The following is a 16,830-nucleotide window of genomic DNA, read 5'->3' on the forward strand; positions in this document are numbered from 1 at the left end:
TGCTTGTTAGATAGACTGGCACAACCATTGAGGGAAGCGGGCTTGGGAAAGTGGGGGGACCTCTGTGTCGACACTCAACTTTTGGATTGGGAATCTTTATCTAACTTAACTGGTCAGTCCCTCACAAGATTTAAATATTACCAATTGTCATCATGGTGGGGAAGTCAGTGTTGGAGAGAGGCTGAGGAGACCCGGTCCTTAGACTTTGTGAGCAGAGGGGGAGGCTGGAAGCGCGAGGTTGCCTTCTGGTATAATACTCTGGTCAATGCAAAAGATTGTTTGGACTCTGACATAATAAGTCTTTGGGGTAATTCTATAAAGGAGAATAGTGAGGAGATACAGAAAGTCTGGGTTGACTCATTTACTATACAAAAGATAATAAAACCAGCCAATCTCAGAAGAAACCATTTATTCATCGCCTACAGGGTTTATTGGACTCCTGCCAAACTGTGTAGGATATCCGCTGAAAATTATTTCTGCCCGAGGTGTAATTCTTCCTCTGCAGACGATCTGCACATGTTTATGGATTGCCAAGAAATTACCAGCTATTGGGGACATGTGTGTGATTTTCTGGAGGAGTTTTTACTAATACCAATTACCTGTTCCTCCAGATTGATTTTCTTTGGCCTTCCGCAGGGGTACTCAATGAATAGCCCAGTTACACAGTTCTTGTTTTAGGTCGTAGTGATTGCTAGAAGGGAGATCTGCAGAGAGTGGAAGTTGAAGGCCCCCCAAGATTTGCTGACTGCTTGAAAAATATTATGATGATTGCTCAGTCAGATAGGTTGTGCGATGGAGAGAGTGCCAATAAGATCTGGTCCATGCTAAAAGATTGGTCGGAAAAGTAAGACTCCAATGATTATGCCAGACGTTTTGTGGTCCAGTACTCCCTGGTAATAAGGTAATAGGGAGTTGGACAAGGAGACAGCCTACCTCTGGGCGATTTCGGTAGCCCGCACACATAATCCAGGTGCGGAATCTAAGGCTATATGTGCAAAAGGCTCTGAAAGATCACATCTAGAGCACACTTTGTCTGGTGGCATTTATGAGGACAAAAAAAAAGAAAAAAAAATGAATCACTGAGTGGGTTTTTAGATACTTGTATTGCTGTGACAATGGATTCAAATATGATACTCTGTATTTTACAAAGAGTGATGAAAGATTTTACTAGTGTATGAAAAGGTGCATGTGATGGTCACGTGGATGATGTCATCAGTGATGTCATTTGAGATGTCATCAGTGATGTCACTGACCATGTCATGAATGATCTAATATGTGACATCATCAGCAGTGGATTGCGGGTGCGCAAAATATAGTTAGTACAACTAACTATATAGAAGCAATTTCAATGGTTTTGTATGAGTGAAATGTCCAACTAACTATAACACCCCTAAAACTTATAGTTTTTTGAGTGAATTTCAAAGGTTTTTTAAATGCTAATTCCTAACTATATAAGGCCTGAAACCTATGGTTTTTTTCAGTGAATTTGCAAGGTTTTTTAAATGCTAATTCCTAACTATATAAGGCCTGAAACCTATGGTTTTTTCAGTGAATGTGCAAAGTTTTTTAAATGCTAATTCCTAACTATATAAGGCCTGAAACCTATGTTTTTTTCAGTGAATTTCAAAGTTTTTTTAATGCTAATTCCTAACTATATAAGGCCTGAAACCTATTTTTTTTTAGTGAATTTCAATGGTTTTTTAAATGCTAATTCCTAACTATATCAGGCCTGAAACCTATGGTTTTTTCATTTAATTTCGAAGGTTTTTTAAATGACAATTTGTACATGTATTAATTGCTATTTTTTTTTATACTGATTTACTACATTTTTGCAGGCAGGTGTTCAGAGGGTACGCCCCCTTTTTACAACACTCTGCAGCGCAGCTCTATGGCTCTTACTGGAGATACCTGTTGGACTAGTTGCCCTCTAGGGGACCTCTGGATTGAAGAAGAATTAATTCCCCAACTTAAAACACGCCACAGGGAAGTGTAATGAAGCCACGCCCCTTTTTACACCTCTCTGCAACGCAGCCCAAGGGCGTGTTTGCAGAGGGGAAACTAATTCCCCTTGCAGAAGGGGGGTCCCTGTGGGCCAACTAGCCCACCTGGAACCTCCAGTATGCGCCAGGGGGCTTCGTTGCAGAGAGGTGTAATGAGGCCACACCCTTTTTTACACCTCTCTGCAACGCAGCCCCCGGGCGTGTTTGCAGAGGGGAAACTAATTCCCCTTGCATATTGGGGGTCCCTGCGGGCCAACTAGCCCACCCGGAACCTCCAGTATGTGCCAGGGGGCTTCGTTGCAGAGAGGTGTAATGAGGCCACACCCTTTTTTACACCTCTCTGCAACACAACCCCTGGCGCGTTGTGCAGAGGAGGAACTAATTCCCCTTGCATACTGGGGGTCCCTGTGGGCCAACTAGCCCACCAGGAGCCTCCAGTATGCCCCAGGGGGCTGCCTTGCTTTGCCCCAGAGGGCGGAGGTCCCCGGGGCAGTGTGGGGGGGGATTGGGCACCCCCCACACTTCTTTATCACTATGCCCCCGCGATTTGGTCCCCCTGGGGGGTAATTTAAAAAAAAACATTTTTGGCCTTGGGGGTCCTTGTGGGACCCCCTGAGCAGGCCTGTTTTTCTGCTTTCTTGTGCCTCGGTCTACCTAGCACAAGATGGATGCCAACACTTCCTGGTTAGAAGTGTTGACAGCCAATGAGCATGCTGCTTTCTCGGGAAGACATGCTGATTGGCTGCCACTGTCAACACTCCAAACCAGGAAGTGTTGGCAGCCATCTTGTGCCTCGGTAGAACCAAGACTCAAGAAAGCAGTGAAACAAAGGTGGAAAACACGCAAAGGGGGCAGGGTAGAAGCACCCTGCCCCCTAGGCCTGCTGAGGGGGTCCCACTAGGACCCCCAAGGCCCAAAAAAATAATATTTTTTGGGGCAAAATCGCGGGGTACGTGCACCGTACGCGTACCTCCGCTTAGGTACGCGTGTGGGACCCCCTGAGCAGGCCTAGGGGGTCAGGGTGCTTCTACCCTGCCCCTTTTTGAGTTCTACACGTTTGTTTTTCTGCTTTCCTGTGCCTCAGTCTACCGAGGCACAAAATGGCTGCCAACAATTTCTGTTTTGGAGTGTTGACAGACATTGGCAGCCAATCAGCATGCAGCTCGCGCACGCGAAGGTCCGCGCATGGTACGCGTACCGTGCGCACACGGTACGCGTACGGTGCGCGCTTATAGATATATAAATGTTTTTCCTTTTGATTTTCTCAGTAAATACTGGAGGGATTTACACCATTTAAGCAAAAGGGCGATCTGCGAACCGAACTCTACCTCTCTGCCAAATTTGGTGTAAATCCGTTCAGCCGTTCGGGCTGTAGACGTGTCTAATCGTCCTATGGAAAATAACATGGGGAAAACACGTTTTGGGACCCCCTTTTTTTCTCAGCCCCCACTTGACGTATCCCCCCAAAACTTTCAGGGAAGGAGCGGAACGGAGCGGGCCATCTTCTTTGAGAAATTCACGAAGATTCATCAACCGGCGCCAAAGTTATTCCCAATAGAATGTTGCGGATTTCCTATGGAAACTAGGTCCTAACTATATATACCTACTGGCAACCGCCAGTAGGTAATATATACACATATATTATATTCATATATACATATATTATATATATATATATATATATATATATATATATATATATATATATATATATATATATATATATGAAAAAAAGTTCTTATACCACTGTATTTTGTGCAGTATGTAAACTCAAAACATGTAATATAGTTGTAATATATAGGAAATATTTCACAGTTACCTGTGAAATATGGATGTCATTATCACAACGACATAACGCTGAGCTTTGACTTAAGTCAGAGTTACAAGGATTATGCAACATGGAAGACCAAATTATGCGGCAAGGCCAACTAAATTAGTTGCCAAAAAATGCAAATTATGCAGCCCAATCTCGCCCAGTATTATTGTTATCTATTTAATATAGAAACAATTTTTTGAGTGAAATCATGTGGCAAATGTAGTAAATCCATAATTATGAGGTAAACCGTGCAGCCACAGAATCGCCTAAGTCCAGTAACCCTCACCAATCCCATTGTTGTATTTACAATTCATTCAAGAAAGGTAAACAAAGCCTAAACATTGTAATTCCAACGTGTACCCAGCTGCTCTTTGAAGAAAACAGCCTTTTCAAGCTAACAGGCCCCAAATCAACATGTCATATATAAAAAATGCATAATGGGTACCATGTATAATATGGTCCTACGCTGCCATGTTGGCATTCTGGTGACATTTACAAACCTTTATGATGTCCCCAGAGCCCCTTGATCGGAATATTGCACAATATGACACTTATCTGTTTTGTGTTCTCTCTATATATTGGTGTGTAAAAAGAGTGATGAAATCGCACAAACCCATATAGAGAAAACAATTAAAGAACCTGATTCAGAATCATTTTAGGATTGCGCTTTTAATGACGAGTTACCCTTTGATGAAGCAAGTCACCTTGCACCATAAAATCTGCGGGCCTTTTCATGGCACAATTTTACTTCCAACACTTGGGAATTACTTTTTCTTCTTCGGTGATCTCAATCCAGGGGTTATTTTTCTTTTTTGGAATGGTCATAGTCAGATAAGGAGGCGATCTATAAACCCTGAAATAAACATTTCCCTCTCCCTATATGTGAAGAAAAAAACCGTTTATCTACAGACACTAGAAACAAAAAAAATACAAATATGCTTACTTACATATTTTCCCTTCTTTTTTTAACTTCTCCAAATGGTGAGTCAGGTTAGTCTCTGCTGCTTTATGAAGATACTCTGGAGTATCCTAAAATGATTAAAAGGAAGACGATGTTTTTAAGACATCATAATTTGTTTTGTGACTACTGTGATTAGCTAGCACCACCTAAAATCACTCTATCATTAACTGTATCAAAGTCCTCAAATCTCACTTTTTCTTTTTCAAACAATACCCAGTACAAAATGAAGCTGGATTCAAAATTTGAAGAATGTGGGTTGGATCATGAAACAATTTTTAATCAATAGACTTGCATGTCCCTGGTAGCGGATGGCACAGTGTCTGTTCCAAACAATGTATGTGAATGCATGTGCTTCCGGAGCAGTATGGCGCAGACTGGAGTCTACATTTTTAGGTCGAGCCTAGCAGCGCACGCGCTGCTCTGCGAGGCTTCTTGTACCTACTCTGTGTGGTTCTGACTCCTACCATGCATTGTATTGGCTTTTGCTTGTGTCTTTCTATAATAAAAGTACGCAAATGGCTAAAGGTGGGTGCATGTCCCACCTCCGTTTGAAATGTTCACTCCCACTGCGTTTTGCCTCAGGAGGGCAGCATCGCTATGACATCATCTTACCCCCCACGTCATCTGAGATCTAAAGCACCTTCACCCCACTGAGTTACTACATGCCTGGCAGAACATGCCATTGTCTTCACTTATCTGGCAGATTTCCTAGAAACAAATAATTTTGAAGATGCATTATTAATCACAGTCCTCAAAGATGCCCAATCGGTACAGTGCATACGAATTTGCATCAGTTAACATTGTACTCGGAGTGTTTTTTCCTTACTTTCCCAAGACTTTTCTCTCTGAACTGTATTGGGCATAAATGTGCCGTCCAAAAGTATCCTGCAAAGCAATATTGTAAACCCTAAGGAGATGTCTTGATGTTTGTTTTGCTGAATGTTTTTGAGATAGTGCTTTGAGACGGCGGTACGGTGCTTTCAGTATTGGAATATAAAAAAAGCAGTTGCAGTGCAATAGGTCTTGCATTTGCGAGAGTCTGAGCTATTGATATTGCAAATAACAATGCCTTTTATTTTTGTTTTTAAAACATAAATAAAAGGTATTGTCATTTACAATGCCAATAGCTTAAACTTGTGTAAATGTGAGACCTATTGCATTTCAAATGCTTGTTATTTTGTTACCAGACCTGCATACAGTCTTGTAATTATATAGACATACACAGAGAATTTGCAAGTTTAAAAAAAATAATTGGTGACATCATTTGTAGGCATGTGTGAATATGTTTATATAAAAGAGCTAATATGTGACCCCTAAAACTCGTGTTCACACATACAGATTTGCACCTGCCCCGAAATACAGCTATCGCGTACATAACACTGCAGTTTGTAGGTTTTTGTCAGTGAAAATATAGTATCTTATTTTAGAAAAGAGACATTATCTGTTTTGCACATTAATGAACATAGAGAAATAGGTGTCAGATGTGACAATATTTGTAGAAGATGTAAGGCCTTTAATTATAAAGACTTCTAAGAGATGCTTTCTAGTTAATTGCCTCTTTATCATTGCTATTACACACTATGTACATTATCCTCCTAAAAATAATAAACATTTCATTAAGTTTTGCGATGTTTGTAAACATGACTATACAAGAGTTATATACTGTACACATATCAAGCTGTTCGGCCTTTCTCCAATGATTCGCTTTTTTTGTGCAAGAAGTAGTAACCCAACATTATGCTGTTGCAATCCATACTGGAGACTGAGGTCGGAACACAGATACTTTTTTGGTTGATGCTATTCCCCTTAGTTGCAAGTAATAAGGCTAGTGTTGGTGCAGAAAAGGTGACCCTTATATAATGAAAGCAGATTTGTAGAGGTGGTCAACGGGCAAGAACATTTGTCCATATTTAACCAAAGAGCCAGCAGCTGAGGTGCAATGAAACAACACCCCAAATCAAAACAACAAAACGGCATAAAAATACACCAATATAACAGCCGCAATACAAAAAAACACCTGCACAATCCAATACATATCAACACAACACTTTATTGTATTGTGTTGCTATTGTAGTGTATACTGTGTGGCTGTTTTATGATTTTGAGGTGTCTTTTCTACAGTGCCTTGTTGTATCGTGTTTTATTCTTGAATTGTTTATGTGATGCTGTAATAATATTTTTGTATTGTTATGCTTTATTCTGGTGGATCTTTTAATGTGTTGGATTCTACTGTTCAGGTTTGTATTGCTGTGTAGGGTTGTTTTCTGTCTTCTGTATTGTGTTAGTGATATGGTGCTTTGGTTTATGTGTTGTTTTTGGTGTTTTATTATTGTATTGTCACTGTGTTACTGTCTTCTGTTCTGATGTGGTTGCATTGTTTTGGGCTTTGTGATGCCTTTGTGTTGTTATTTTGTTGTGTTCTTGTGTTCTGTGATGTTATGTATTTCCTCTGCAGGCTTAATGAGGGCTACTAATGTCTATCTGAGTGCAGCACGTTTTATTACACTAAAAAACAACCATTTACACTGCCACAAATCACAACTTATCGTTGCTACAGTGCTACAACTTTATATAGCATCAATGATTCTAAAACAGTGGTGTAAAACATTAGCACACCGCGTGCTCACTTTATGTGTTCAGATCCCTTGTGTCTTAAACAGTAAAAACATGGGCTTACCGCATATATTATCTTTACCAGCTCAGATGTTGTGTATGATTTGTCACCTTTCTCTAGAAAAGCATTCAGAATTTGCTGTTCACGAGCCAGTCTGTGAGCTATGTATTGTTCAATCTTAGCCCTCGCTCCTTGCACAACTGGACCATGCCCTAAAATCACAAGCACACAGAATAAATTGTCACTTGCACAAGAATGAAAATCTACTTACCATGAGTGGTGCAGCTACTCATATCGCATTACTCGTAGTGTAATGGATCATTTGCTTACCCAACTCTTGCACACTTTCCCTCCTAGTAAAAATGGTTTGCAAGAGTGTAACAGATTTTTACAATGCAGAACTTTAGTATGCTGAATGCAGTTTTTTGTAGCACTTTAAATAATAGGTGTAATTACCTAAGATTTGGTGGTTCTCATTGCAACAACCTAAGAAGTATAACTTTCCCAGAGATTCCTAAAGAGCATCAATTATCTGCTGAGTTTTTTTAAGAACTGTAAGAAACTAGGTTGTTTGTGGACTATGGTGTGACCCCTGGTCAAGTGGCAACCACAATTCTTGTCAGGGTGAGGCACAAGCTAACCCTAAATTAACCTGTGCTCAACCCTCTGGTAGACTGGCACAGAGCAGTCAGGCTTAACTTAGAGGCAATGTGTAAAGTGTTTGTGAAACAATTTAAACAGCAATAAAGTAAAAACCACAAAAAAGATCCCACAACAAATTAAAAGTAATTTTTGAAAAATATAACAAGACCAAAACAACAAAAATCTAACCAGTAGAACTGGAGATATGCAATTTTTAAGATTTTAGTTGAACTAGTACCAAAAACACAAGGAACCAACTGTGAAGATCTGGTCACACCGAAATGGGACAAAGTCACAAGTTCAGACCAACCACAATGGAGCGCGGACCGCAGACATGGACCCAGTTTGGCCTGCTGAACAAAGTACCTTAAATCCTGGTTTGCGGAGCGTTGCAGGAGTCCACGTCGGCGATGTGTCGCACAGCCAAAGCGATGTGTTGGTTCCAAGTTGGGGTAAGGCTGCAATGCGAGGTTACGCATCATCATCGAGGATCCTGTCACAGGCGGCTTGCGATGTCAAGTCCGGAGTCGAGGATGCATTACTCAGTCGGGGAAATGCGTCTGTTCCGAGGAACTGCGAGTCTGTGGTGCAGAGTCCATCATCGAGACTCCCATTGACGAGGGATGTGAGGGCTTGCGCCAAGGACGCATTGTGCAGTGGTGGTTCGGAAGCTGCGGCGATGCAAGTATTTGCGACGGGGAAGATCCACACAGTGGTAAGATGCATTAGTTCTGCTCAGGTTGTGCCATGCAGCAGAGAAGATGCATCAGTTCCGCTGGATCCGCATAGGCTGGCAAAACACCTTAGGCCTACTTCCAAGGGTCCACTTAGCAAGGTAGACTCTCAGATGGCAGAGTCCAGGTGCTGGGGTCAAGGTTGCTGGAGCCTTTCGTCCCAGAGGCTAGTAAGGAGGCAAGACAACTAGCCATTGTAGTTACTCAGGGGTCCTGGGTCCAACAGATGCAGGTTCAGTACTTCTCACCCGGGCAATAGGGCAGCAGGTCAGCACAGCAGGGCACCAGTCCTTCAGAGCAGCAGTCCAGCAAAGGGGCAGTTCTTTCAGCAGCACAACAGTCCTTCTTCCCGGCAGAGTAACCACAGGTCCAAAAGTGTACTGAAGATCTGGGGTCTCAGGTCCAATATTTATACTTGGTGCCCTACTTTGAAGTGGAGGAAGCTCCTAGAGATTTCCACCCCATTGGGTTGTCGGGTATCCCCTTCCTCCCTGTTCTGGCCACAGCTTGTTTGGATCACAATAGCCTAGTGACAAGCCCTTTGTGAGAGTGCTTAGGCAGAGCCTTTGTGATGTGCAGGTGTGGCTGCGCTTCCCCCTTGTTAACTTAGGGAGGCCCATCCTTCCAAAACCTATCTTCCCTTTGTCTCACTGTCTGGGAGCAATACAAAAAGACCAACTGCCAGCTACTAATCATGTGACCCAGGATCAGACTACAAGCACCAAATGATCTGGACAAGAAAATACTAGCTTTCTAAAAGTGCCACTTTCAGGATTGTGATTAAGGATCTGACTTCACCATTACAAGGGGCTTTTAATTACAATTCTTTAGACACCAACCTTGACCGGTCTACCTTATACCAATTGGAGTTACAGCTTATTAAACGTAATAAGGTAATTCCAATGTCACCCTATAGGAGAGGTAGGCCTTGCAGTGGTGAAAAACAACTTTATGAGTTTTCACTACCAGGACATGTAAAACATTAAAGTACATGTTGAAACTTTTTCAATAAAGTGCACCCTGCCCCCTGGGCTGTGTAGGGCCTACCGCAGGAGTGCCATATATGTATTAAAAAGGAAGGTATGTGCCTGACAAAAGGTGTATTTTGCTGCGACGAAATGGCAGTTTAAAAACTAAACACAGAGGCTTGAATGGCAGACCTAATAAGTGTTTGGCACAATTAGTGCTGCAGACCCAAATGCTAATTGAGTTTAAAACAATTCTATGACATTTTAAGGAGAGAGTACAAGCACTTTAGTACTGGTTAGCAGTGGTATGTCGACAACAACGGGTTCAGAAAACAGGAGGGTGAAGACAAAATGTTTGGGGATGACCCTGCATACAAGACCGAGTTCAATAAGAGCTATACGTGCTGACATTGTTTACCAGCTGGTATGGCAGTTTTATGTGTTAATGTACCCTTTGAAGAGATTTGTGTGTATAAAGTAGGCTCAAGCATCAGACTGTCAAGATCTGACCTTCTTTCTGCAGGAGCAACAGGAAATACCATGAATGTTACCAACTTCCCCATGCCACAGACTGCCCAACAAGGTCAAAGCTGGTCCAGGTCAATGAGGAAAAGGGGAAGGGAAGAGAGAAAAAACACAAATGTCCGATGGAGTCAGTGCAGGACTGCTAGTGTCTACCCAGGATACTCAATACCTCTCCTAAGCAAAAGAATAATAGAAAAGGAGAAGTACGAACAGGTAAGTAAATGTGTGCTTGCCTATACATGTCCTGTGTATCTCATGTAAAAGTACAAGAACATTTTTCCCCTTCCGTGTGTCAACAATGTCTGCAGATACTATAAAATCTGTAAGTATCTAAGGAAACAATAAAGGGGACAACAATGGTGTAATACAGGCCCTCGTAGGGCCGAGGGGCCTCCAAGCTCCGAGCGACCCCCCTCATCATAGTACTCTGGCCGGAGTGCTCCTGTTTGAGACCAGAGCGGGCCGCTCCACATGCCTTGGGGGGGGGCTAGAGGGAGGGGGTCTCAAGTTTCGTTATGGCAGTGGGGGACAGAAAGGATTATGTGGTAAGGGGAAAACAAAGAACTACTTATACAGAATATACATTTTAAGGGAGAAGCATACCTTATAGCTTACTGTCAAAGGCACAAAAGAAGGCTGAAAAAACATGTAGTAGAAAGTGTAAGCACAAAACACAAAATATAAGAAGTAGTTACATGTGTCTCCTTTCTAGCAAAAGGCAATAGTAAAAAAGAAAAAAAAGAAAATATAGAGTCTAGTAAATAGATATATATAATGTGCACCTTTGTTCTAGTTTGGAGGAGTATTAATTATGTCTCTATTAACTTCGTAGATATGCCACAGTACTTAATTGCAGACTCCAACGTGGCAAAAAAGCAGCATTAGATAAGTAATAAAGCATCGTTCTTCCCATATTAATTTCAAAGTGCGCTAAGCGTACTCCCAAATTGGCACTTTGCAACTTCTGATCCTTTAGAGGTTTGTATGTGACTTGTTTTTAGGTTTCGTCCTGGCGTTGCAACTGCGTAGCAGTTGCTCCGCCCAGGCGAAATCTATTGTTATCTCTATAGTGGGGACTTGACACCGCCCCTTCTTCCATTGGCTAGCTCCATAAATGGAGGCTAGCCATTGGAAGAGATTGGCCGTCAATCACGTTTTCCAGAGAAAACGCGATTCGGGGGCGTTTCTGGGTCTTTTTTTAAGCCCCGCCCCTTGTTGGCGTGTGTCCCGGGCCACGCTGTGATTGGCTGCAGGCCCGGGACACCCCAGTGACGTCATTTCCCGGGCCGCGCTGTGATTGACTGCCGGCCCGGGACACCCCGTGACCTCAGCCAATCACAGCACGGCCCAGGACCTGACTTGTTTTAACAGCCATAGGCTCCTGCTACAAAGGCGAGTGTCTTTCATCCACAGTGTGTAATGTTTCAGATGTCTTGAACCCGTGAGAGTCCTTTTGAGCACAGACAATGCTTTGTCATATATGCAGATCGTGGGGGCTCGTCCTGCAGATGTATGACCATAATAGAGATAGACGGGCCTTTTCTCCATATCATGCAGCCCGGGGGCTTGTCCTGCACACAGTGCCCTGTATAGGGGCGTTTTTCCTCCGTATAATAGTGCCTTGCCCTTCTTTTATGTTGGCCACCCTGCTCCAAGTGTGTAAATTAAAGTTTTGCTGCAGATTTGAATAGTGCCTTTTTCCCACAAGTGATTTTAGGGCGCCAGAGAGACTTTTCCTACAGATGCATTATTTTGTCCACATGCGTCATGTGTTCTGGGTGAACCGGGGTGTTGTTCACAGACACAGATTTTGCTGTGCCACACGAATTAAAAGGACGGATCTTACCTTGCATATATAGTGTCCTGTCGCAGTTGTGGACGGAGGCTTTTTCTACGTATTGTGACTGACCTGTCCGATTTGTAGGAAGGCTAGAAAATAGCTTTTCCTGTCACCTCCTTTGAATGCAGGGGGTTGACTTTTTCAGCTCATGCAGTGCTCAGTGAACGCGTTTAGTATATTTCTTGCTCGCACACACGTTGTTACAATATATTTCATACCTGACCAGTGTAAGAATTATAGACTCCAAAGCTGGGTACAAAGATGTTGTACTATTAACAGTTTTTGTACACTGTCTTTACAGTCTGTTGGTTGTGATATTGTGTGTTTTCTAGGTCCTTAGTGCATTTTATTGAAAGGTGGACCATTGTGTTTTTTGGTCTTTCAGTTGTTTCTGGTATTTACTCAAGGAAGAGGCAGTTTTGCCACTTCCTTTCTATTCAGGTAGTTCTTATTTTCCATGCACGACATGGCCGTTAAATGTCTACAACTATGTATATCTTTTCCTAGGGAATGAATGTGTCTATATATTTATGTGGTGACATTTATAAAGTGCGTTCCAAAGTAGACCCTTATAAATTCGCTTGAACAGTGGTCTTCAAACTTCTTAAACTGTGTATATTAGGTTCACTCGGGTCCCCTAAAATTACCAACCTATATGCTCACCTTTATTCCATAAAATGTTAAATACTGTAAGCGAGCTGAAGAATTACATTGAGGCTTGAGGGCACACCCTCTAGGAAATAAAAACAAAACTGATGTGTGCTGGTGCCTTTTAATTCACCAGAGGAAACGTGTGTATTTTAAAGCATATATGTTCATGATTTTTTCTCTTTTTTTTCTCACTATCATACCCAGCTTGCATAGCTCTAACTTTGTCAAAGGCGAAACCGTTGCATTGTAAATGCTTGTTTGTTTCTGCTGCAGGTTTTTTGGGGGGGGCTTAGCAGTAGGGGCCACAACAAGAAATCCAGGAAGCCGAAAGTAAAATCAAGAGCAAGAGAGTCCCGACTGAGGATTGCCGAAAACGCCAACGTGGCGTGCAGTGACCCGGAAGGACAACAGGTGAGTGGTCTGATGACAGGAAGCTGCAGGAGCAGAACATTCTATCAGTGAAAAGAATAATATGGACATATATGGATCAGACGTATCGTGTGGAAAACATTTCAAGCTAATGCAATGTACTAGTAACGGTAAATGTGATCAGAAAGATTTGTAATATTTCTCCAATCAGTTTATTCCAGTCTTTTCTGTGCCCGTTCTACAGACCTTTGGTAGTCATTTAGTATCATAAGGCTAGGCCGCCCGTCTATGTTAGAGAATAATTATAAATTGCTTCCACGCGTTTATTTGTATTGCACTTCTATTGTGAACACTGCAAAACCTCTTTGCTTCTCGGCGCTGAAAGCTTACACATGGGAAATCCTGCAACCTTTGCTTGATGCTGTGCCTGTTGATTTGGGTATATTGGGCGGGGCGAGGCAAGGAGTGGGTGTATTTGTGGACAAGTCTGACAGTAGTTACAGTGGTCAGGGCCCAGTCCATACAATGCCATAACTGGTTGGTTGTAGGTACATTGATTGTTTCCAGTCAGGATTGTTGATGCATATTAAACAATACATAGACAAGGCATCAAGGCATAGGCATCTCGGACAGAGTAAGTGTTAAATTATGTTCAACGTGTGCAGGGTTTATATTTGTGGGGTTTAAATGGGTAGGTGTTAGGTCTTGCTCTGAACTGCATCAGTGATGGGGTGAAGGAGATATGTTTAGGCGGGCACTTTTTCAGAGAGGAGGTGCCACTCCTGTTAATTCTCCGTCATACCTTCGTTTACATCTGAGTGGAAGGGGGTGGGGATGACCAAGAGATACTTTTCTACTTTTCTTGTAACCTTAGGTCTCATTTAGGTAGAACTGTACCATTTGTTTCTTGCAGCTATTTGGAGCTGCTCTTTGAATTGGGCAGAGAACATTGAATGTGATTCTATCAGTGGGAGCTATTGTAGGCGTCTGGTTCTTTTTATTTGGACCAAAGATCTTTTTAATTGGTAGGCTGGTAGTTTAATATATCAAGCATCCGGCAGTGGTCATGAGTAGGAATGATTTGGAAGGATTTTGATAGGAGAATGGTTTAGGGAGGAAATTCATAGAAAGGAGATCTCTCTCTTTTGAGCCATTTCATTTGTGGATGTATCCCCATACATACCTCCACGAATCTGATGCCCTTGCTCAGGGTTTCAAAGTTGTTGGGAAACCAAGTGACTGTGAGGTAAATTTGCATGTCCTCCACTCAGAAGTGGAGTTTGGAGGTGGTGCTAGTGTAGCAGGCCCAAAAGCAATAGAACAATACCATTGAATGTCGATAAGGTCAACAAACACCAGGATGATATTGAATGTCAATGAGTAGTCAAGAAAATTATGATTATTTATCTTTTAGAAAATCAGCACAGAAATGAAAGCCTTCTGTTAGGAGCACAAACTCTCCTCCTAAAGAGTTCTTAAATATGAAGTCTGTTGAAGGAGGAGTTCTGAAATAGCTATTGCTTCTCAGATGAAAATAAATATACATTATATTTTTCGAACCTCTTAGACTTGGGCAGAAGGCCAATAACTTAAAAAGTCATTTAAAGAGGGAATCTTCAACCTGCTTGTAGAAGAACCATACCCCATACTAAGGATTATTGTTCCCCCTTCATGCTGACTATTCTGTATCCGCTGACTATTCTGTATCCTTTAATGATTAGGGAGAAGTTTACGAAGTCTGCAGATATAAGGACGCGAGCCAGGACTCTGTCCATCACAAAAGTGAATATTATGGTCCTCAAGCAAGCGTTTGACATTTAGGGTAAATTTAACTGCCAAGCAGTGATTGATAAGCACCTTTTGCACACTGAATGAGCAAACTAAGGGGCCGATTATGATGGCGGACGGACCCGAGTCCGTCCACCACCATAGAGTAGGAGGGAACCTCCGCATGGCATGCAGAGTTCCCTCCTGTGCAATTAGGATGTGACCGCCATTGCGGCAGGTGCGGCTTCAAGCTGCATCCGCCGCAATGAGAAAAATGCATACATTGCATTTGTATGCAGAAAGCGGCAGGCACCATGCGGTGCCTGCCGATTTCTACATACAAATGCAGGGGGGTACCACAGGTACCCCCCATGTGCACCCCCCTTCACCCAGGGGGCCCGCAACGGGCCCCCGCAGTGAAGTTACACATGCTTTTCGACGGCAGAAAAGCTGCCGCGGAAAAGCATGTGTCACAGCCCATCCTAATCTGGCTGACGGTGTCTGAGAGACACCGTCACCATATTAGAGCTTTTCCGCCGCAGTTGTACGCCAACCGCGGCGGAAAAGCTGTGGACGGAAACCGGGACCCACCAGCCATCCTAATGTGGCGGTGGGTCTTTGGTGGGTCCGCAGAGGATTTTCCGCATCCTCCTGGCCGGCAGTGGCTTCCGCCGGCCCAGAGGACGCGGAAAATCCTCCATCGTAATAGGCCCCTTAGTATTTTAATTAGAAAATTAGAAAGAAAGTGTTAAGGTGTGATGTGAAAAATTAGATTTCTGGGAAATGGTTAACATTCCAATAGCTAGTGAATCCTATGAAGTATGTTTACAGAGGACATACCTTGGTCGCTGCCTATTGGCATTCGATCAAGTGATACATGGTCAGGTCACCAAGCTCTATCGTGTAAGGTGCAAGGACAAACAAAAAAGGGGGGGAGGGATGTACAAGTGTTTTTTTTACACCTTTCTGTTGATTTTATGGCACTGGTGATGTTCTGTTGTTATATTCTAAGATGGGTTCAAACAAGACTTTGTAAGAGGAAAGCAGGAGATTGGGGTTAGTCCTAAAGTAAGGAAATGTGATGCTGCTGTCTAGGGCACTCATTAGTTAAGGTTGCCAGAGGTGTCCCCATTATTGAGGAAGTTTGTGCATAGGCATCCCACTTCACCCAGAGTTGCCAAAATCCTTGTAGAGATCCAGTTTTAGTTCAAATCTGTTCTTCAGCTTGTGTGGCTCCACAGTGGACATCTTCTCCAGAAATTCTGGGGTTCTTAATTCCGTCACCTAACATGGTCATTCAACTCGCCAATAAGAGTACCACACTCCTCTCCACATTCTACTCGAATTACGTCCTCACGCCTCTCCTCCTCACATAAACTCCCACCCTCCTTTTATTAACTCTCATTCAACCTCCACCTACTCCCTCATGTGATGTAACTCCTTGGCTCCGCCCTACCCCCATACCTTCCCTCATCCTCCCTTGCCACCTATGATTGCTCAATTCCCCAAATCAAAATGCTGGACTTCCTGTACTTTTGATCTTCTTGTCCATGTATTTATTCTTTGAATTCTAATTATATTGTCTTCTATACCCTTTTCCTTTTTTAATGAATATAATACCGTAGTGTGTGTCCGTTTTCAAACCCCTGTAAAGCACTCTGATACCTCTGGGTCTAGCCAGCGCTATATAAAACTGTTTAAATAAATAAAAATAAATAAGTGGACACTGAGATCTCAAGAGTGCCCACAGTCTTTACCAACACAATTTTAAAAATGATGCGTTTAGTTGGTGTAGGCAGATAAGGGCTAGGAAGGTTCGGCTAAAGTGGCGGTTTGATCCCCTGGCACACATAAATACAGAGGAGGGCCCTTCTTCTGAAATTACACGCTGGAAAATTCATTGTTTCTTCCCCTCATCCTTTTCTTCTTCTGCAGTATATCCC

The 16,830-nt window shown here is 42.7% G+C and overlaps 1 protein-coding gene across 1 annotated transcript in view; it reads right to left on the reverse strand.

Moving 5' to 3' along the window:
- Nucleotides 1-16,830, reverse strand: part of LACTB2 (lactamase beta 2) — a 191,315-nt gene that overhangs the window by 62,584 nt on the left and 111,901 nt on the right. Inside the window, exons 5-6 of the mRNA XM_086965862.1 lie at nucleotides 7,455-7,603; nucleotides 4,764-4,845 (exon numbers count right to left, since the gene is read on the reverse strand). Of these exons, the coding sequence (XP_086821988.1) occupies nucleotides 4,764-4,845; nucleotides 7,455-7,603 (231 nt within the window). The remainder of the gene's footprint in view (nucleotides 1-4,763; nucleotides 4,846-7,454; nucleotides 7,604-16,830) is intronic.

The sequence above is a fragment of the Lissotriton vulgaris genome, chromosome 4_1 (genome assembly GCF_964263255.1).
Source record: "Lissotriton vulgaris chromosome 4_1, aLisVul1.2, whole genome shotgun sequence".
Classification (NCBI taxonomy): domain Eukaryota; kingdom Metazoa; phylum Chordata; class Amphibia; order Caudata; family Salamandridae; genus Lissotriton; species Lissotriton vulgaris.